Source organism: Puntigrus tetrazona, chromosome 6 (genome assembly GCF_018831695.1).
Source record: "Puntigrus tetrazona isolate hp1 chromosome 6, ASM1883169v1, whole genome shotgun sequence".
In the NCBI taxonomy this organism is placed as follows: domain Eukaryota; kingdom Metazoa; phylum Chordata; class Actinopteri; order Cypriniformes; family Cyprinidae; genus Puntigrus; species Puntigrus tetrazona.
Window position 1 is genome coordinate 17,809,204 of NC_056704.1, and position 16,530 is coordinate 17,825,733.

General features: G+C 36.2%; 1 protein-coding gene across 2 annotated transcripts; it reads left to right on the top strand.

Moving 5' to 3' along the window:
• The first annotated feature begins 57 nt into the window (after positions 1-57).
• On the top strand, positions 58-9,029 carry traf3ip2l (TRAF3 interacting protein 2-like). Of its 2 annotated transcripts, XM_043241892.1 has the most exons (10): positions 58-207; positions 1,260-1,344; positions 2,815-3,497; positions 5,095-5,137; positions 5,271-5,338; positions 5,647-5,744; positions 5,849-5,917; positions 7,522-7,635; positions 7,719-7,793; positions 8,044-9,029. In XM_043241892.1, exons 2-10 carry the CDS (start codon positions 1,313-1,315, stop codon positions 8,188-8,190), a joined length of 1,329 nt encoding a protein of 442 aa, XP_043097827.1. In that variant the 5' UTR covers positions 58-207; positions 1,260-1,312; the 3' UTR covers positions 8,191-9,029. The 2 variants fall into 2 exon arrangements, with proteins under 2 accessions (XP_043097827.1, XP_043097828.1); XM_043241893.1 differs by lacking the exon at positions 1,260-1,344 and having other exon boundaries at positions 72-207.
• Positions 9,030-16,530: the final 7,501 nt, after the last annotated feature.

The following is a 16,530-nucleotide window of genomic DNA, read 5'->3' on the forward strand; positions in this document are numbered from 1 at the left end:
TTGTTGGCAGAGAAACAACCGCTCTGAGGATGTGCTTTCTGGGAAGTGGGCGGAATTTGTGGTGTGAATACGCAGGTGTTGAGAAACTTCCAAACAGTGTGTTCTTCGACTGCTACGGCTCGCGTGCTCTATATAATGCCCAGCGACTCCGTACACGGATATTAGAGGAATCGAAATGAAATAATTCACGCGAGTAAATCTGATCAGGTATGTACGTGGTTTATGTAACGTCAAGCGAGCGGTTCGTCGCGAACAACGCTGGCGTCCAATGTGTCGAAAAAGGTCATATGAGAGCTGAGTGGGAGTTTTACTTCGTCTGTGGGGTCTTTATGATGTATTTAAGATTTTCATTTTTATAAAATGTTAGTTTTGGAGTGTGAGACACTGGATGTCATGTGACTGTTACATAGCTTGGCGAGTTGCGAACTGGGACGAAATATTTACTACTTATGTTAACACATTTTGTTTTAAGGTGTCCATGTTACACGGTACACACACTTACTATTATAATAACAGATATCGCAATAAATATTGCAATGCATATTTCGTGCGGGTAACCCTAAGACAGACCCTAATCCTAACCATAACCAAGTGTATAGTTGATTAATATTATTCAGTACTTGAATGTGCAGTTAAACTGTGACAAGGACTTAAAATAAAGTGTAACCAAAACTTTATTATCATTATCATCGTTATTATTAAAATAAAAGCTACTAAGATCCCCTCTATTTAATGCTATGATATAACAACATCTGTGCTTACAAACTATGCTTGCTTTTTTATATAAGAGTGTGAATGTGCAATACACTTTAAAGCTTTCATTTATACATTTTAAAACTTTTACCATTCATCTACCGAACATTTCAGAAAGGAAAATGATATGATTTAGCTTTGTAACTCGGTATGACTGTATTCTACGCTCTTTTCAATGAAGAAATTATGTATAATATAGTTTTTCAGTATTAGTACATTCTCTGCCTCACTTGTGCATTAGATATTGACGGCCTGAATTACCTGTGATTTCCCAGTTCTCATTTTGGTTTCCACAACATATTCGGGTGTTTTCCGCTGATGTGTAATGTGTGCTGAATTTCATACTGTAAGTTGAGCCAAGCTAGAGAGACAAAGAAAAAAAAATCCCCTTAGCATAATTGTGGGTTCCTGTATTCAGCAGTGAAAGGTTGCTTATTTTTCTCAAATGTCGTTTATTTAACAGAGTAATCATTTAAGGTTACATGTGTTCATCTTATTAATTTCAGATCGCTGATTGGAGATATGGAATGGCTGCAGCTCTTTTGTTTTAGGCACAAGAATGACGCCTTCTTCACGGTGCTTGCAATATAGGTACAACATAATCCTAATGGCAATAGGGACACTTTTGTAACACAACTTTTCAGCGTTTCAATCAAAAACATCGTTTGTTTAGTAAAATCATGCAGCCATTATATAGTCACACACATTTGTGTAAAATAAAAATTGTTCATTCTGAAGAGAGCAGAGAATTTAAGTTGCGATGACAATCTCTACTAGATATTTGACTGTAAACTTCAAGTGTATCGTTTTAAATTAAATTAAATAATAAAGTATTTCGAAACAGCAGCCTTCGGGGCAGAAGACTGTAAAGCCACAGAACGGGGTCACCGAGTGCTGAGGCACATGGTGCATGAAATTTACCAACGCCGCTGATTTCATAGTTGAAGAGTTCAGTGGTTGGATGAGTTTGGTGTGGAAGAACTTGACTGGCCCCTACAGAGCCCTGACTCAACCCAGTTTGCGAGCCAGGCCTCACAAATACTGTGGATGGCATGATTGGCAAAAACTCCAAAATCTTGTGGAAAGCCTACCCAGAAAAATGGAAGCTTTTATGTGGATAGTCCCGCCATTGCAGATATAATAATATCTATGTATGATTTATCAATTTTTAAAAAAAATCCCTGTTAGTGTAGGTTTTGTCCATATATATGTATGCTTGTTCCAATTTTTTTTTCTTCAAACCCAATTTTGCTTAACAAAACCAGTTTTTTTCTTGCACATAGCAGCTTCCCAGTGTTAGTTTTGGACCCTTTATATGTATCACATAAACATATCATTGTTTCCTATTCTTGTTTTGGGGCATTTTTATCCCTTAGATAAAGAAAATTGTGTTATTTTAATGTTGTTTTGAAAGCAAATAAACACTGTATATAGGAAAACTCACTTAATATGTAGAAAAATTAAAGTCCCACACATTTCCAGAGCTTGCAAATTTCATAATACATGGCTCATACTAAATTATTTAAAACTGCAATTCTAACACATATATGGATATTGATAATATTGTATATCTAATCATCTTACTAGTTGCTAGAATTTTATACTTTGCATTGTCCTGAAATGTAATTTTTATTTTAATCATTTATTTTACATATTTGATGCCGTATTTACTGAATTTAAAATGTTTCTAATTTAACAGTTATCAAAGAAAAACAAAACACACCGTTAACATACAGATACTTAAATACAATAAAATAAAAAAAATTGCAAGTAGAATTTGAAATCTATAAACCGCATGTACATTAACCAGGAATGTAACTATAGCAACAACACAGCAAAACTCACAAGCTCAAACTGGCCTTTATTTATTGCTCTGTTTATTTAAACATTTTACTCTGACAGCCTCATTCTGGCACCAGTTGTTTTAAAAATACCTAAGGCTTTTCAGTAATTACTAACGCTAAATATTTAGATTTATTGTTTGGTGGTTATGTTCATTTTTACGTTTTTCCACATACTGTGGTGCTCAAGAGCGTTTGTATCTTTCCCCTCATTTCCTAGGTGTATTTCTCCATTTGGCCAGTACAGTTTACAATCCCTTAACTTTCCAGAAGAGAACGACGAAGCTATGGAGAAAGTCGCTACTGAGAACTCCATCTGTGACTCAGACTCCACCGATCCCCAACTCTCTCATGCCGACTGTTTCATGTCTGGAAATGAGTCTTCTCTGAGCGCACAGGCTGACTACAAGGATGTCTGCAGAGACAGAAAGACCAACTACAGATCCGCACAGACCAGCTACAGCCCTTACCAGCCCCCGCTAGGTCTACCTTCTGGCTACAATCCCCAGACGCCCTTTCCCAGTCAGACGGAAGCGTGTCTGAGCACCCTAGAGCCGCACCACAGAGACCTGCTCCACTCGAGCTCTGTATGCAGCAGTTCGGTGAAATATCCCAGTTGCAACCTCCCCTCTTATTTGGTGTCTGGAAATTACTGCAGTTATCCTGCCGATTCCTGCTACTCTTGCTCTCCAGACGGGCACAGTCTGGGAGAGGGAAGTCTGGAACGGCCGCGTTCACTGCGCTCTATCCCAACTGCGTTCGCACCTCACAGCTACGGCATGCCTCCCCACCCCTGCGGCTCCCGAGGGCCGCCCTGCTGTAGTCAATACCCTTTGGATGTGTATCAAATGGATCAGGGCTCTCATTACAGGCCAAATTACCACATGCCCTGTTGGCCTTCACGTAAGTCTCAGTTCTATCATGAATGACTCATAAGTGAGTCAGTTTCTTTCTGTTACATGGAACTTGTTAATTTGTCAGATACATTATGAATTACTCCAACTTTCATAAGCCTATTGTCATTAAAATTGCCTTGTACTGTATGCCTTCTTTATCAGAGGTCTTTATCTGGCTTACGGGAAATTTATCCAGCCTGTGCCAACCCGATTAAATTACAATACATTTTTGCCAGAATACTGTCAGATTTAGCAACCAGCGTCCATTTCACATGTGACTTCCGTCTTATAAGATGAAAAATCTCAAAAGTACACTTTGGAGCAAATTCATTAAGCATTGCATCAGTTCATGTGCTCTGCTCAGACCTATATTTTATTCCCTGACCACCCACAATATAGTTTAGACAAATATTAAATGCATTGATTTTTAATTAAGATGCATTTCTGTGTAAAGTATAGTGTAAATCACAATAAGTACCTGCATTTTCAACATCTTTGTATTATTTTTAAAAAAAGTGATTTAAATTAATGCTTTAATAAACTGTATTTATGCAAGTATACCTTGCTGTCCACTGACAGTCCATTTAACATGTACTTTGGGTGGCCTTAAAAATTGATTGGTTGCCTCAATAAATGACCAATGGCATTATGTAAACTAAATATAACAAAATATGGTAAAGGATACAAAATACTGTTTACAACGTGCATAAACAAAACAAATGTAACATACTATTTATTTTAGTATTTAAAAAAAAATGTAATAGCTTCCATGTCAATTTATTTTCCAACTTCAAAATTCTTTATAAATTAGTTTTATTAACTTCCTTTGAATATATTTTTAATAAACCCTTTTAAATGTCTTAATTTAAAAAGTATAGTTTCAATTATAAAATTGTTAACTTATCACTTAAGTTTCTTTCTAAATGGCACAGTTTAAAAAGTTTAACAAAAGGCAGGTGGTAAATGTAGTTTTACTAAAAAAGAAATATAAATTTTTAGTGAAAATGGCATCAGTAATTTATGAAATTATAATTTATGAATAAAGGGGAATATACATGATCTGTAAAGTGAAAGTGTGACTCGGATCATTCAGTTGGACCAATTATGGTTTGAAAAATAAATCAGTTTGTAAATGTTACTGTATCATAAATAACCTGACATTTTTTGAGTGTATGCAGCAGGGCTCAACATTAAGCTTGTCTGGGATAAGTGGATTTTCTAAAAGGACAACTGAAAGAGAATTTCTTTTTTTTTCCCAAGCATCGAACTTTGACGAGAATGATTCAGTTTTTATTACATTATCAATCTCTGTTCACACTAATGTAATGTTTTAACAGTAACAAAGTCGTGCCAGTTGAGGCTCGCGCAGACTGTGAGAGTCGTGGAGAAATCAAAACAAACATACCATGGTGAAAATGTAACATATTATAAATAAGTTTAAGTAAAAGCTATAACATTTAAATCAAAAGAAAAAGTCATTTCTGATACAGCTCGGACAAGTGAATGACCGATTTACTGTTTCCGAAGGGCAAGCGCGTCCAGGCTTAGTGTTGAGCCTTGTGCAGATTTATGTCTCCCTCCCCTCATTATTTCCTTCCCAACAGGCCCTGAAAACAGCAGACAATCAGCTTCGGAGTTCACCTACAGGTAATGTATAATATACGCTTTTGCGTGCGACTAACATGGGACAGCAAATCTTCTACTGAACTGCATATGAACTGTTTCATAGGTTTCTGATAGCTTTTTTGAGGTATTTATGCAATGCTTTCATGCCTTCCAGTGGCCACACCTCTCCTCACCCGCGCGCTAAGCTAACCCCGAGCACAGCTCCTCTATGCCTGGAGCAGAGTAAGTGTTGACTATCCTAAGAGTCACTATCGTTGAGCAACTCTGGATGAAAGAACAAGATATATGTCCCAGTAACATCAGGCTGTTATAAGTTTCAATTTTTTTTTCTACTTCAAAATCAAATAATTAGACAGTGCTTATGAGGTAAAACCGCTATATGTCCAGCAGAAAAAGTGTAGCTCACGGTACTTTAATTTTTTTTTTTTTTTAAAGTACTTCTTCGAAATACGCTAACTATAATATAATGTAACCGTGAGTTATATTTCTGGAAGGGATTTTATCTTCTTCTTCATTCTTCGTTATTGCAGGGAAGGTGTTTGTTACTTATGAAGCAGACAGTGAAAAACATGTCAAAGAGATCATCAACTTTGTCGCCCTATTGAGACACAACGGTTTCTACACTCACGTAAGACAGGCAACCTGTACCAGACATTGCCTCGCAGCCATGCTTGTCTCCTGATATGGGGTCTACCAGAGATCATGCTCGGTTTCTTTGTTCTTTTTGCGCAGATTGACATGTTTGAACAACAGTTCAAGAGCATAAGTAAAATCGACTTCATGGAGAGATACATCAGCGAAGTAAGTAGAAACCAGGCCTGCTAGTATTTCAGAGAGTTGATTTACACAGCAGAAGATCTAGTTCGCGTCGCGGATTATTCTGGACAAGAACCACTTACAGGAAAGAACCGTATGACTGAAACTCTAGAGCAGCTTAAACGATTTTGGTTTTAGGCATTTAGGAGCAGGTTTTTGGGAAAGAGATGGTATCACAATATTAGACCAGAGTGAATAAATAAATATTTGATTGATGGCACAGCGGTCTCCCCGACGAACACACACAATAATAACACTAGAATAATAGTGGAATATATGTTTAGAAGGAGTGAATGTGTGATTTTTGTATTTTAAAATGTAGTTAATTAATGCGATGGAAAAGCAGAAAATTTTATGCCAATTCTTCAGGCTTCAGTTTCATATCATTTTTCAAACATCATTCTAATTTGCTGATTTGGCGCTCAGTTTTAACAATGGTTCTTTTACTATCATTGTTGGTATCAACTGCTGCTTAATATTTGGGATTTTTTTTAATATTTAGTTTTCCCTCAATAATCTAATTTCCTGATTTTTAATAATAGTAAGGTAGTTGTTAGGTTTGGGTTTTTGGTAGGAATAGGGGTGTAGAATAAGGCATTAATATGTACTTAATTAGTACTAATAAATGGCTAATATTCATGCTAATAAGAAACTAGTTTAAAGACCCTATAGTGTTATCAATTTTTGATTCCTCTAATTCCTGTTTATGTATTTTTTTTTCCTGTAAAGACTTTCACCGTTGTATCATTCATGAAGGCTACACATGTATCTTTGGCTTCTAAAAAATTGTAATGTTATTCTTAATATCCTCAAGGACATGCAAACTCTGACCTCCTAAATAGAACAAGGCACAGCTGGGATAACTTGTTCAATGGTTGCATTTATACAGCACTGTTGACTATTGAATTGCAAACAGTGGAAGAACTAACATCGCTGTTTATTGTCAACACATACAACCTTTTCTGAGGTGCTCTCCATTTGTTGAGGATGTCTTCAGCTCTCAGAAATCTCATATTTTTTAGTTTATTGACTTTATATGTCTGATAGAATGTCAACATTTAACCTTAAAAACTTTTAAAATGGCAAGGATTGATCTCTGACATACAGTTGAACATACCATCATATATTCCCTTTCGAATTCATGACCACAAGTGGATGCTTTTGGGTGAATTCGTTTGAGCTGAGAAACTGAAAAGGTTCAGCGTGGCATTGTCACACAGGCAGTGTGTTTCCTGTTTGTTCTCAGTGATATTTGCTTTTAAATGCATACAGCCAGTTTGATTGGACAACATATATTTACCTGACTGATAGATGATGAAAGTATGATGGCAGGGAACAATACAACAAAATGTAAAATGGTATGCATTTTGAGGGGAAATAAGAACATTGAATAATAATGATAGAAAAACAAATAACCTTGAAACGTCATTTTAATCAAGAGCATAAATGGCATTTTTTTTTTACAACTGAGACTGATAATCCTTGGATGTCTAATTTCAGTAGTTTTTTTCCCTGGGTATCTAAAGTAATTGAACCCTCATGTCTATTCAGTTTTCTAATTTTGTGTGTTTGTGTTCTGTTATGCACAGAAAGACTATCTGATAATCATAGTCATTAGTCCGAAGTACCACGAGATTGTGACCAATGCCTCGTTTTTCATGGAAAATGATGAAACGCTCAACACTGTCTACATACACAAGCAGGTACAACTTGATTGGAAGGGAATCTAGGTTTTTCTTTATTTTTCTTTGTCAGTTGACTCATAAGAGCGCCTTGTCTCTTTTAGTTACAGAACGAGTTCATTCAGAACGGTGCCAGGAATTACAGATTCATCCCCATCTTGTTTCCTGGTGCTAAGAAGGTAAAACTGCAACTTATGATAACAATTGCTTAACGAACAGGATGTTTGTGTTTGCACAAGTACTCGCTCAAGGAGCCAAAATACTAATTTGCGATTCATTATTGCGATAACAGCAGTAGACATTTGTGGTTGTTTGTACAGTACTATTGTAACACCCAAAGGACTGCTCCATTGGATTCCACTTAAATCCATGTCTGCTGTTGTACTGACGTTCGTCGTTCATTTATTTCTGTCTGCTTTTTTCTGTCAGTGCCACGTACCTTCATGGCTTCAAAGCACACAAATCTTCACCTGGCCCAGAGACCGTGATGACATTCTTCGTCGTCTCATGCGTGTTGAGAAGTACAATCCTCCACCCATAGGAGAGCTGCCCACCATTGTCTCCATCCCCATTTAGTTGGTTAGGTTTGTTTCTGTATGTAGACCCGTGATATGTCAGTTATAAACAAGCCTGGTATCCTTTTTAAATTTGTTTACTCCTCTAAACTACTAGATGAGTTTTTAGTATGTTAAAATCCCTAAAGCTACTGCTATATGATGTAATCTCTGTAGAAAACACATGTCATAATTAATATTTCACTACTCATCAATGATAAATAAGTCAGATTGTGTCACGGCTGAAGAAGAACTGCAAATATGCAATACATATGTATCAAGTTCATGAGTTACTTCATGTTTTTTTGGAAGATGGGTCACTGTTTTTCTTTATTTTGTAGTAAGTTACCAATTACAATAATGGGTTCGGTGGTTATATTCAAAACTTCAAAAAATCTGCTTTCTGTTGGTCATTGACACAAATCCACAAGACCAACTTGAAGTCATTGTGAATTCTGCATGGGGAAATCTTTCTCTCCATGCCAAGTTCTTGATCTTGTGGATTTCTATTGAAATCAGTTTGAATGAAGTACGTTAAATGGGACCACACCTGTGGACTTCACTCATTATAGTAGACCAGTAATCTTCAAAGAGACAAACCTTTTTCACCATGCTTCTTTGCTGTTGTGCGAACCTGAAATAATCCGGTACTACAATGGCTTCACACTCTGTACAGAGTTTATTATAACAAACCACTTGTACATTGTGCCTTAGAATTTCCCTTTGAGTCATTCGAATTGTGCCAGCAGAAAGAAAAAAACATTTATGTTGTCAGTGCCATATGGAGATTTCATGGTCATTCCTGTTCTTAGATGATCGTAGTCTGTATTTAAGCCTTTTAATTAAAAAAAATAATCCGGATGATTTGAATAGAATACAAATGCAGAATTGCTACGCTCACAGAATGATGTACAAGTGCTGATGCATGAAAGTATAAATGATAGGAACCGAACAATAGAATAAGTTGCTCTCATTAAAAAAAAGCATATAGCATTGTGGGTGATCTTACAATAGGCAATGGGAGATTGTTCCAAAGTTTAGGGCCTACTACAGAAATGCATGTACAGGTTAATGTAGCATGTTATTGAATGCATTGGTGGTGTTGGTTCAATCAAAAAGACTGAAATGAGTTAAAAAGGCTTGGGAATTCATTGATTAGATAATAATGGGTGTGTGCGCGTTTATGCAGTTGCCTATAAAAAAAAAGGTTGAATGCTGCGTGCTTTGCCAGAAAATATGGCATGACGTGCAAAACAATAACTGCCTGAGGCTATTGCTACATGCTCTAGAGACTCAAAATTCCGCACTCTTATAGTCTTTCATTTCTAAAAAAAAAAATAAACACTGTATTTCCATCTAACTGCCCAGTAGAGTTATGCACAGACTTTTAATACAGTTTTTTTTCCAATCTGACAACTGGACACACACACTCACAAACAGGGTTTATGAACTGATAAAACATATCTTCAAATGCAGTGTAGCGTTTTTAGATATAATAGGAGCAATGTCAGTCTGGTGTAAATTTGTTTTCACTAACAAAGAATGGAACTATTATTATTTATGGATATTTTATATCTCTACAGAACTGCCAAGCAGGAGTTTCAGTGAGGAAAAAAAGTTTAAAAAATATCTTTTCTCACGCAAAGCTATTTTAGGGTCACCTTTTTCAAGTTTGACAGCCTCAAGTCACCCATCTACTTTTTACGTGAGAGAGTAAAACGCCATCTTTTGTGTTCAGTAAAGTAATGACGCACAGGAAAGTAAATGATGTCGGAACCTTTTATTTTTTGTGGTGAAATATATCTTGAAAGCTTCTGTACTGAACATACATCAACACATCTGTCAAAACGAACTTGTCAAATCTCAAACACCTGGCATGCAGGATGGAATCTGACAGAGCTCAATCCGCTTCGTTCGTGTCTTCAAGGAGTTACTGAAGGTTAATTAAGCCCCATTAAACAAAGTGTAACCCTTCTCGTTGAGGCTTATCGGGAATGAATTATTCTAAATCAGCCGTAACAATATAATCAAGAGGATTTGGTCATAGAAAGACTGACATAATCCTCATATGAACAATATTAGCAGTATCCAAAAATGATTTGCTGAGAAGAAATGGTTATCAGTTTGTAATTAAAATGAGATGAGAAACAGAATGATTGATTACTGAACGCAGTGACAGAAAAGGTTATGGGAACAGGATCTCCAACGTAGTCTTTTTATAGCTGGTTAATTTCTAGATGAAACAAGTTAATTCCAGGAATATGTCATCCATCAACTACAACACGGCTCTGTGAGATGTTTCGAAGGCTTGTCAGTGACAATATGAAGTGACAGTGTTTTTACACCTTTGCATTCATTACAGAGTCGAATCATCGCAGGGCAAAACTGCTGTTCTTTGCTTTGTTGTGCCTTAAGATGGCAGTCTTTACATGTGCTATTAGATGTTCTGTAAGAAATCGGACAGCAGGCCTTCTTAACACCGCATTACAGTTTTTCCTCAGTCGCTTTGGTGCATTTCTCAGATCAAAACCAAACGCTTCGGTCTTCACATCATTGTGTGTCACCTGTGCACATCGAAAAAGCTCGTTCTCGTTCGTTTGAACAAATTGCGAATGCTTTTGTACACTCAAGCAACTGATTATGTACATTTGTCTGCAATTTCCTACATTTTCAGTCGCTAATGCTGTTCAAAATGCATTATATTGTTCTCTGTGCTATACTGTGAGTCATACCCCTCAAACCATCTAGTCATTAGTTCATTGTATGAGCCATTAATTGCGAAACGATTGATCTAGTTGTCATAAACTGTCAAACGCGTTTTCTACGCATTTCTATCAGACTTTTTGTAAATTTGCCGCAAATTGTGCAAGTGAATCTTGACTTTCGTTAATGGAAAGAATATAGATCAATTAATTATAAACCAGTTTTCTGAAATAGCTCAAAGGTGCGTCTCGTGAGCGTTCAACTGGAAAGCATATGAACTAAACAAGAGTTACAAATTCTGCCGGGAGGAAGAAGAGGAGTAAAGAGGACAGATGAACAGAGGCACATATCTGTGAATGATGAAATAAGGGGGTGCTGTTGTGGACCATGTTGTCAATCATGGCCTTACAATGGCTGAGGAGTGCAGCTAAATATTGGGAGATAGACCATATCCTCAGTAACTCAAACATTTTGAAACGGTCTCTTTCATTCACTATCCCGCATGCAGTGATGTAAAAACTTGTACTTTTGATGTGGATATGTGACATGCATAAGAAATGCAGCCTTCTGCATTTCTGTACAGTAACCGTCATCCGAACTGTAGCCATAGTTTACATCAGAGCATCCCTCCAGAGTACACTGCTATATTGACGACGTGACTAAGCAATTAGTCTTTTCCGAAGCCAGTGACACAGGGACTTGTCATTCGGAAGGCTCTGACATGTTCATTGACACATATTTCTTTTTGAGAGATTAACTAATGGTTTCGAGCAAGAGACTGGCTTTCGCAGGTAATCCGCGGTGTTTTGCTATTTGTACAAATTGTTTTGAGAAACGCAATTAATGTTTTGCAAATGTCAAACGATGATTGGAGAAATGTACCAAAGCGACTGAGAAAAACTAATAAGACATTATTGCGGTGGATTCTGGGGCTAGCTGTCACACTTTTTACTCAAGTGAATATTTTCCGAGTAGGTTTTTTTTTGCAAGTATATTTATGTATAATAACACATGCGTGGTAACACAACAGCAGGGCAGATGGTCACTTCTTATATTTTAAATGACATGTAGTCCATCTTACCTATGATCCTTGTACATTAAATATATAAATATATGACAATCTTTACATTAATATTTACATTTTGAGCCAGTGCGGTTGAGATTATAGCTACATTTGTTTTCCAATTAGGTTGTAAAAATATATTATTCATGTTTTGTTTGTTTGTTTGTTTGTTACACTGTAGTTCAATGTATCCCCAGTACCGCTGAGGGGGAAAACATACTGTAGATAAGCATTCTGTCCTCATCTTTATTAGCCTGGAAAAAGATTTTTCAATGAACACAATAGTGGGGATGTTGTCACATAGCTACCTACTACTGAATAATAATAATTGAAAATGTACATTACCATATCAATATTAATGCAAATCCATGGATTACTATTCAGTGGTTTTGTCTTTATTGGAACTCTGTGTTCTTTTAAGCACTGGCCTACTTTAGGTTATGTTTCTTATCGTGGAAGTTTATTATAAAGCATTACCATAATCTCTTTAACTTTTAGCCAGCACAGTAGAGATAATTTGTTTTCTAATTAGGTATAGTAAAATATATTACTCTGGTTGGTGTGTACTCCAGCAACACTGCAGACTACTGTGATATTTAGAAAACATGTAAAGGTAATATTTAATTTCCCTTTTTAATACCAAAGCAATGCTGCTGAAAAATACTGTACATTAGCATCGTGACCTAATTAGAAAATCATCCTAATAATAGAAAAATCTGCACTGCCCTGGTTGTCCTGTAGGGGGCAGTGTCTCATCAGGGCTTTGTTTCGGATAGTTTGCAGTTCCACCCAGAAATGAAGGTTTCACACATTCTATTTTTACTCTGCTGAATAATTCAATACAGAGCCATATATGATCAGTGACATTTCCTCTTTTCTAGCAGTCTGACAATGGGGTTGCATCACTTGATCCTCGATGTGGAGTCTAGAAAGTGATATACAGCTGTGAAACTATGAATAGCTTTGTTCTAGGACACAAAATGACATTAATGAATATATACACAATGACCTAAAAACCACCCTCGATTTTCAACTTCAATTGACTCTCTGTTTACGGAGACGATATAATGATGCGAAATGACGCCGCCGTAATAGATTTCTTTGAGCATATTCCGTAACGGTCCATCGCCATGCTACCGAACCCCCACTAGATCAGTGACACAGTATTTCATCATTAAATTCCAATTTAATATGTGCTTTATGGCAAATAAGGACAGGAATATCAAAGGGGGAAACGAACTCTCTTAGGAAGAAAAAAAAGAGTGTTCAAATCACATTTTTGACGCTTCCAAAGGCCACGTATTTCTTTCATTTTGATTGCATTTGGTAGGAGCGTTTTATAGGAGTTACTTCAGTAAGTATCTGGGGAGTAATTCTGCGCATGAAATCACGGCTGCTGTTTTGTTCCTGCAAGGGGAAGCCGGGTGATCCTTAAACTTGCCAAGTGTTGTTGCCATGGTAACATCACAGTTCATTAAGGTTCAGCGCAATAAAAGGAGTCAAAGTTTAAATGACAATTATGGACCGACGCAAACTACTAAGCGATGATACAATAACATGCTGCTACTCGACAGCTAACTCGACGCGTATCTCACAATATGTGCGACACTTTCAAACCTTTTGTAGCCACGCCCCTCGCTGAGCGTCTGTCTTCCGGTTTGCATTTTCACGGGTAAAATGAATTTGTGAATTACCTGCTCGTTTTAAAGATGTTCCCGACATTTGTTGTGACCATTACGATGTTCATGATAACTTTACAATAAGCAAATCCACTTCAACAGCTAATTACTATTCGACAGCAATGCCATAGTCCCGACCTCACTGGATAGTAAAGATAAAAAAAAAAAAAAAAAAAAAAAAGTACATTTATAACACTATACTGTCTATTGGATTATTTTTGCATCAAATAAAAATAATAGTTCATTCTGCAGTGACAGCTGCAACAGTTTCTAATGCAGCATATATATATATATATATATATATATATATATATATATATATATATATATATATATATATATATATATATATAAAACACATATACACATAAACATGTATATATAATACATATTTAGTCTTGCAATAGGATTAGTTTATCCAACAATGAAGACTTCTGCTGTTGAGACATGCTGTTGAGCATATGAATTTAACAGATAAGGAGGCTGTGATGGATAGATTTATAGTATTTACAATGGCACGCAATGTATAAAGGTCCCATATCGTGCTTTTTCCCAACTCGCAGTTTTTAAACAATTTTGTGGAGTTTTTGTCTACTGAAAGTTTTATTCCTGTCAAAGATTAAATATGGCTCTGCTTCAAGTAAACATTGTTACACTGCTATAAGTAGGCTATCCAGTTCTCTAGCTTTAAGTGCAAAAAAAAAAAAAAAAAAGTAACAGTAGATGCACTCACATTTCCTAATTGTGCCTGTTATCATTCTCACTATGTGACTTCATTTTGGTCAGTGGAATTCAAATGTGTGTTGTTCTCAGCAGGTGAGATATGTCTGAGCAAACTAAATATGCGGCCAGCACATCCAAGGAACCCCTCCGGCTCATTTGCCTGGGTGTTTTTTCTGTGACTCACAAAGGAAAAGGCATTACAACTCTCTAACAACTGACAAAGAAGCTTTACCCCATTACATCAATGCAGTCAAGCTCAAAACTCAATGCTTAGGTCAGTCCTGTGTTCAAGGGCCTCCTCCAGAAAAATAACTGCGTCTACAGCAGCAGTCTTTTGGGAAAAGCCTTCATCTCTTGCCCTGTGGGAAACAATGAAAGCTGAAATGAGACAAAAATCAAAGTAGTCATCTTCCCAGACCTGCTCTTCACTCAAGAGCGGAATGAGTCCTGACAAAAACGATTGAACTGGGTAAAATGTGTCTTCCTGTGTTACTTGTGACTGTCTGAAATTCCTGAACTGTAATGAATTCACTTCTACTATTATTTTGTATTAAGAGACTGTGTGCCAACAGTAATTAAACCTGGAGTGTGGGAAGGAAACGGAACCAAGGAAATAAACTAAATCTCAGTTTAAACCAATTTGATTCCAATTTATGAATCACTCCAGAGTTCCTCAGAGACTAACCCTCGGAATCACTCGATGTCTTTCTGAAGCCATGTTTCACAGTTCATTTTATACTTTGTTTTCAAGAGCTAGAAAGGTGGAGGAAGAGGCAGATATTTTCTGGGAATGGAAATAAGTCACTGTCAGGTACAAGGACTACTTTCAGTTATAGGCTATTGCATATTAATGTTCAGCAGACATTCTATGTACTTGTTATATATCGTTATTAAAATGAATCACTAGACTATAAATCACTATTGCACAATGCAAGAAAAAAATGGCAGAATGTTACCAGATCTTAACAACAAAAAATCTCGCAGAGACATTTTAGGCTTTAGAAATTGAATGGTAAAAACATAATTAACTGAAATAATGTTAATATGCTAAATAGCATTGCAATACGAATAGCCCAACTCCATAGCTTAAAACAAATCTCTTCCATCTATAGTTGATCCCCGCACTTATTCTATTTGTATTTTAAATCTCTAGCATCTCTAGCCTGAATATTTTTCTATTCTATCTGCTTGTTATATTTTTTATTAAAAAAGCCACTAGCATTCTTTATTCATTTTCTATTCTCCTTTTTTGTCGCAGCATTTATTATTGCTCTTTTGTTGGTTTGATTGCTTCTGTTGTCCATTTCTGCTAAATGACTAAATGTACATTACTTAAAAAAATCTTTATAATGTACTGAAAAGCTAAATAATAAGAATAATAAAGCCATATGTTCAAAGTTTGTTCATAGATGAGGAAATGTCAATTTACTGTCAGTTTATTGAATGTCAATTTTTTGTCAATTTAATGGCATTTTGCTGTTAAATTACATCAAATGTCTATTATAGATTACAGTTGATCAAATCAATGAACAAGATCACATAGTTTGCATTTTACTGACATATTGCCACTTACCTCATACCCCCAAAACCGAGAACCGCATTCAATAACTCTTCTATTATAAAAGATATACAGTCTTACACTTTATTACATTTTTAGCAATCTTAAAAAGGAAATATGCCATATATCCCATGGAGCTAACTAAGGAGCTAACATCGAAATATATCTCTTGGGTTTCTGATTTATTAAAATATATTTCACTATAAACTCTCTTTTCTAAAACATATCACAAACTGTCCTTATTTCTGTCTTATTTTGCCCCAAGGCCAGGAATGGACATGAATGGCTGTCCATAATAAATGAGCATAGTATAGAAATCTGGGTCAGTGAACGAAAGGTGAAGGATTACATACATATTGTGCTATCTATCTATCTATCTATCTATCTATCTATCTATCTATCTATCTATCTATCTATCTGTCTGTCTGTCTGTCTGTGTATCTGTCTGTATGTCTTTACAGTCTTTATATTCTTAAACTGGAGGCTGTAATGAATCCTGTATTTTTTTAACATAAGGGATAAGCATCACACAAGCCTCCAATTAAACCAACCTCTGCCGCTTCTTCCTGGCTGAAAAAGGTAGATTTAAAATAGCAGAAAAACACTGCTGCCCTACCGTGACCCCGTCCTGTTATA

Coding starts and splice junctions, on each gene's coding strand:
- traf3ip2l (XM_043241892.1), top strand. CDS start 1,313: ATGACGCCTTCTTCACGGTGCTTGCAATATAG. Junction 5,138..5,270: donor GCTTCGGAGTTCACCTACAG/GTAATGTATAAT, acceptor CATGCCTTCCAG/TGGCCACACCTCTCCTCACC. Junction 5,918..7,521: donor TGGAGAGATACATCAGCGAA/GTAAGTAGAAAC, acceptor TGTTATGCACAG/AAAGACTATCTGATAATCAT.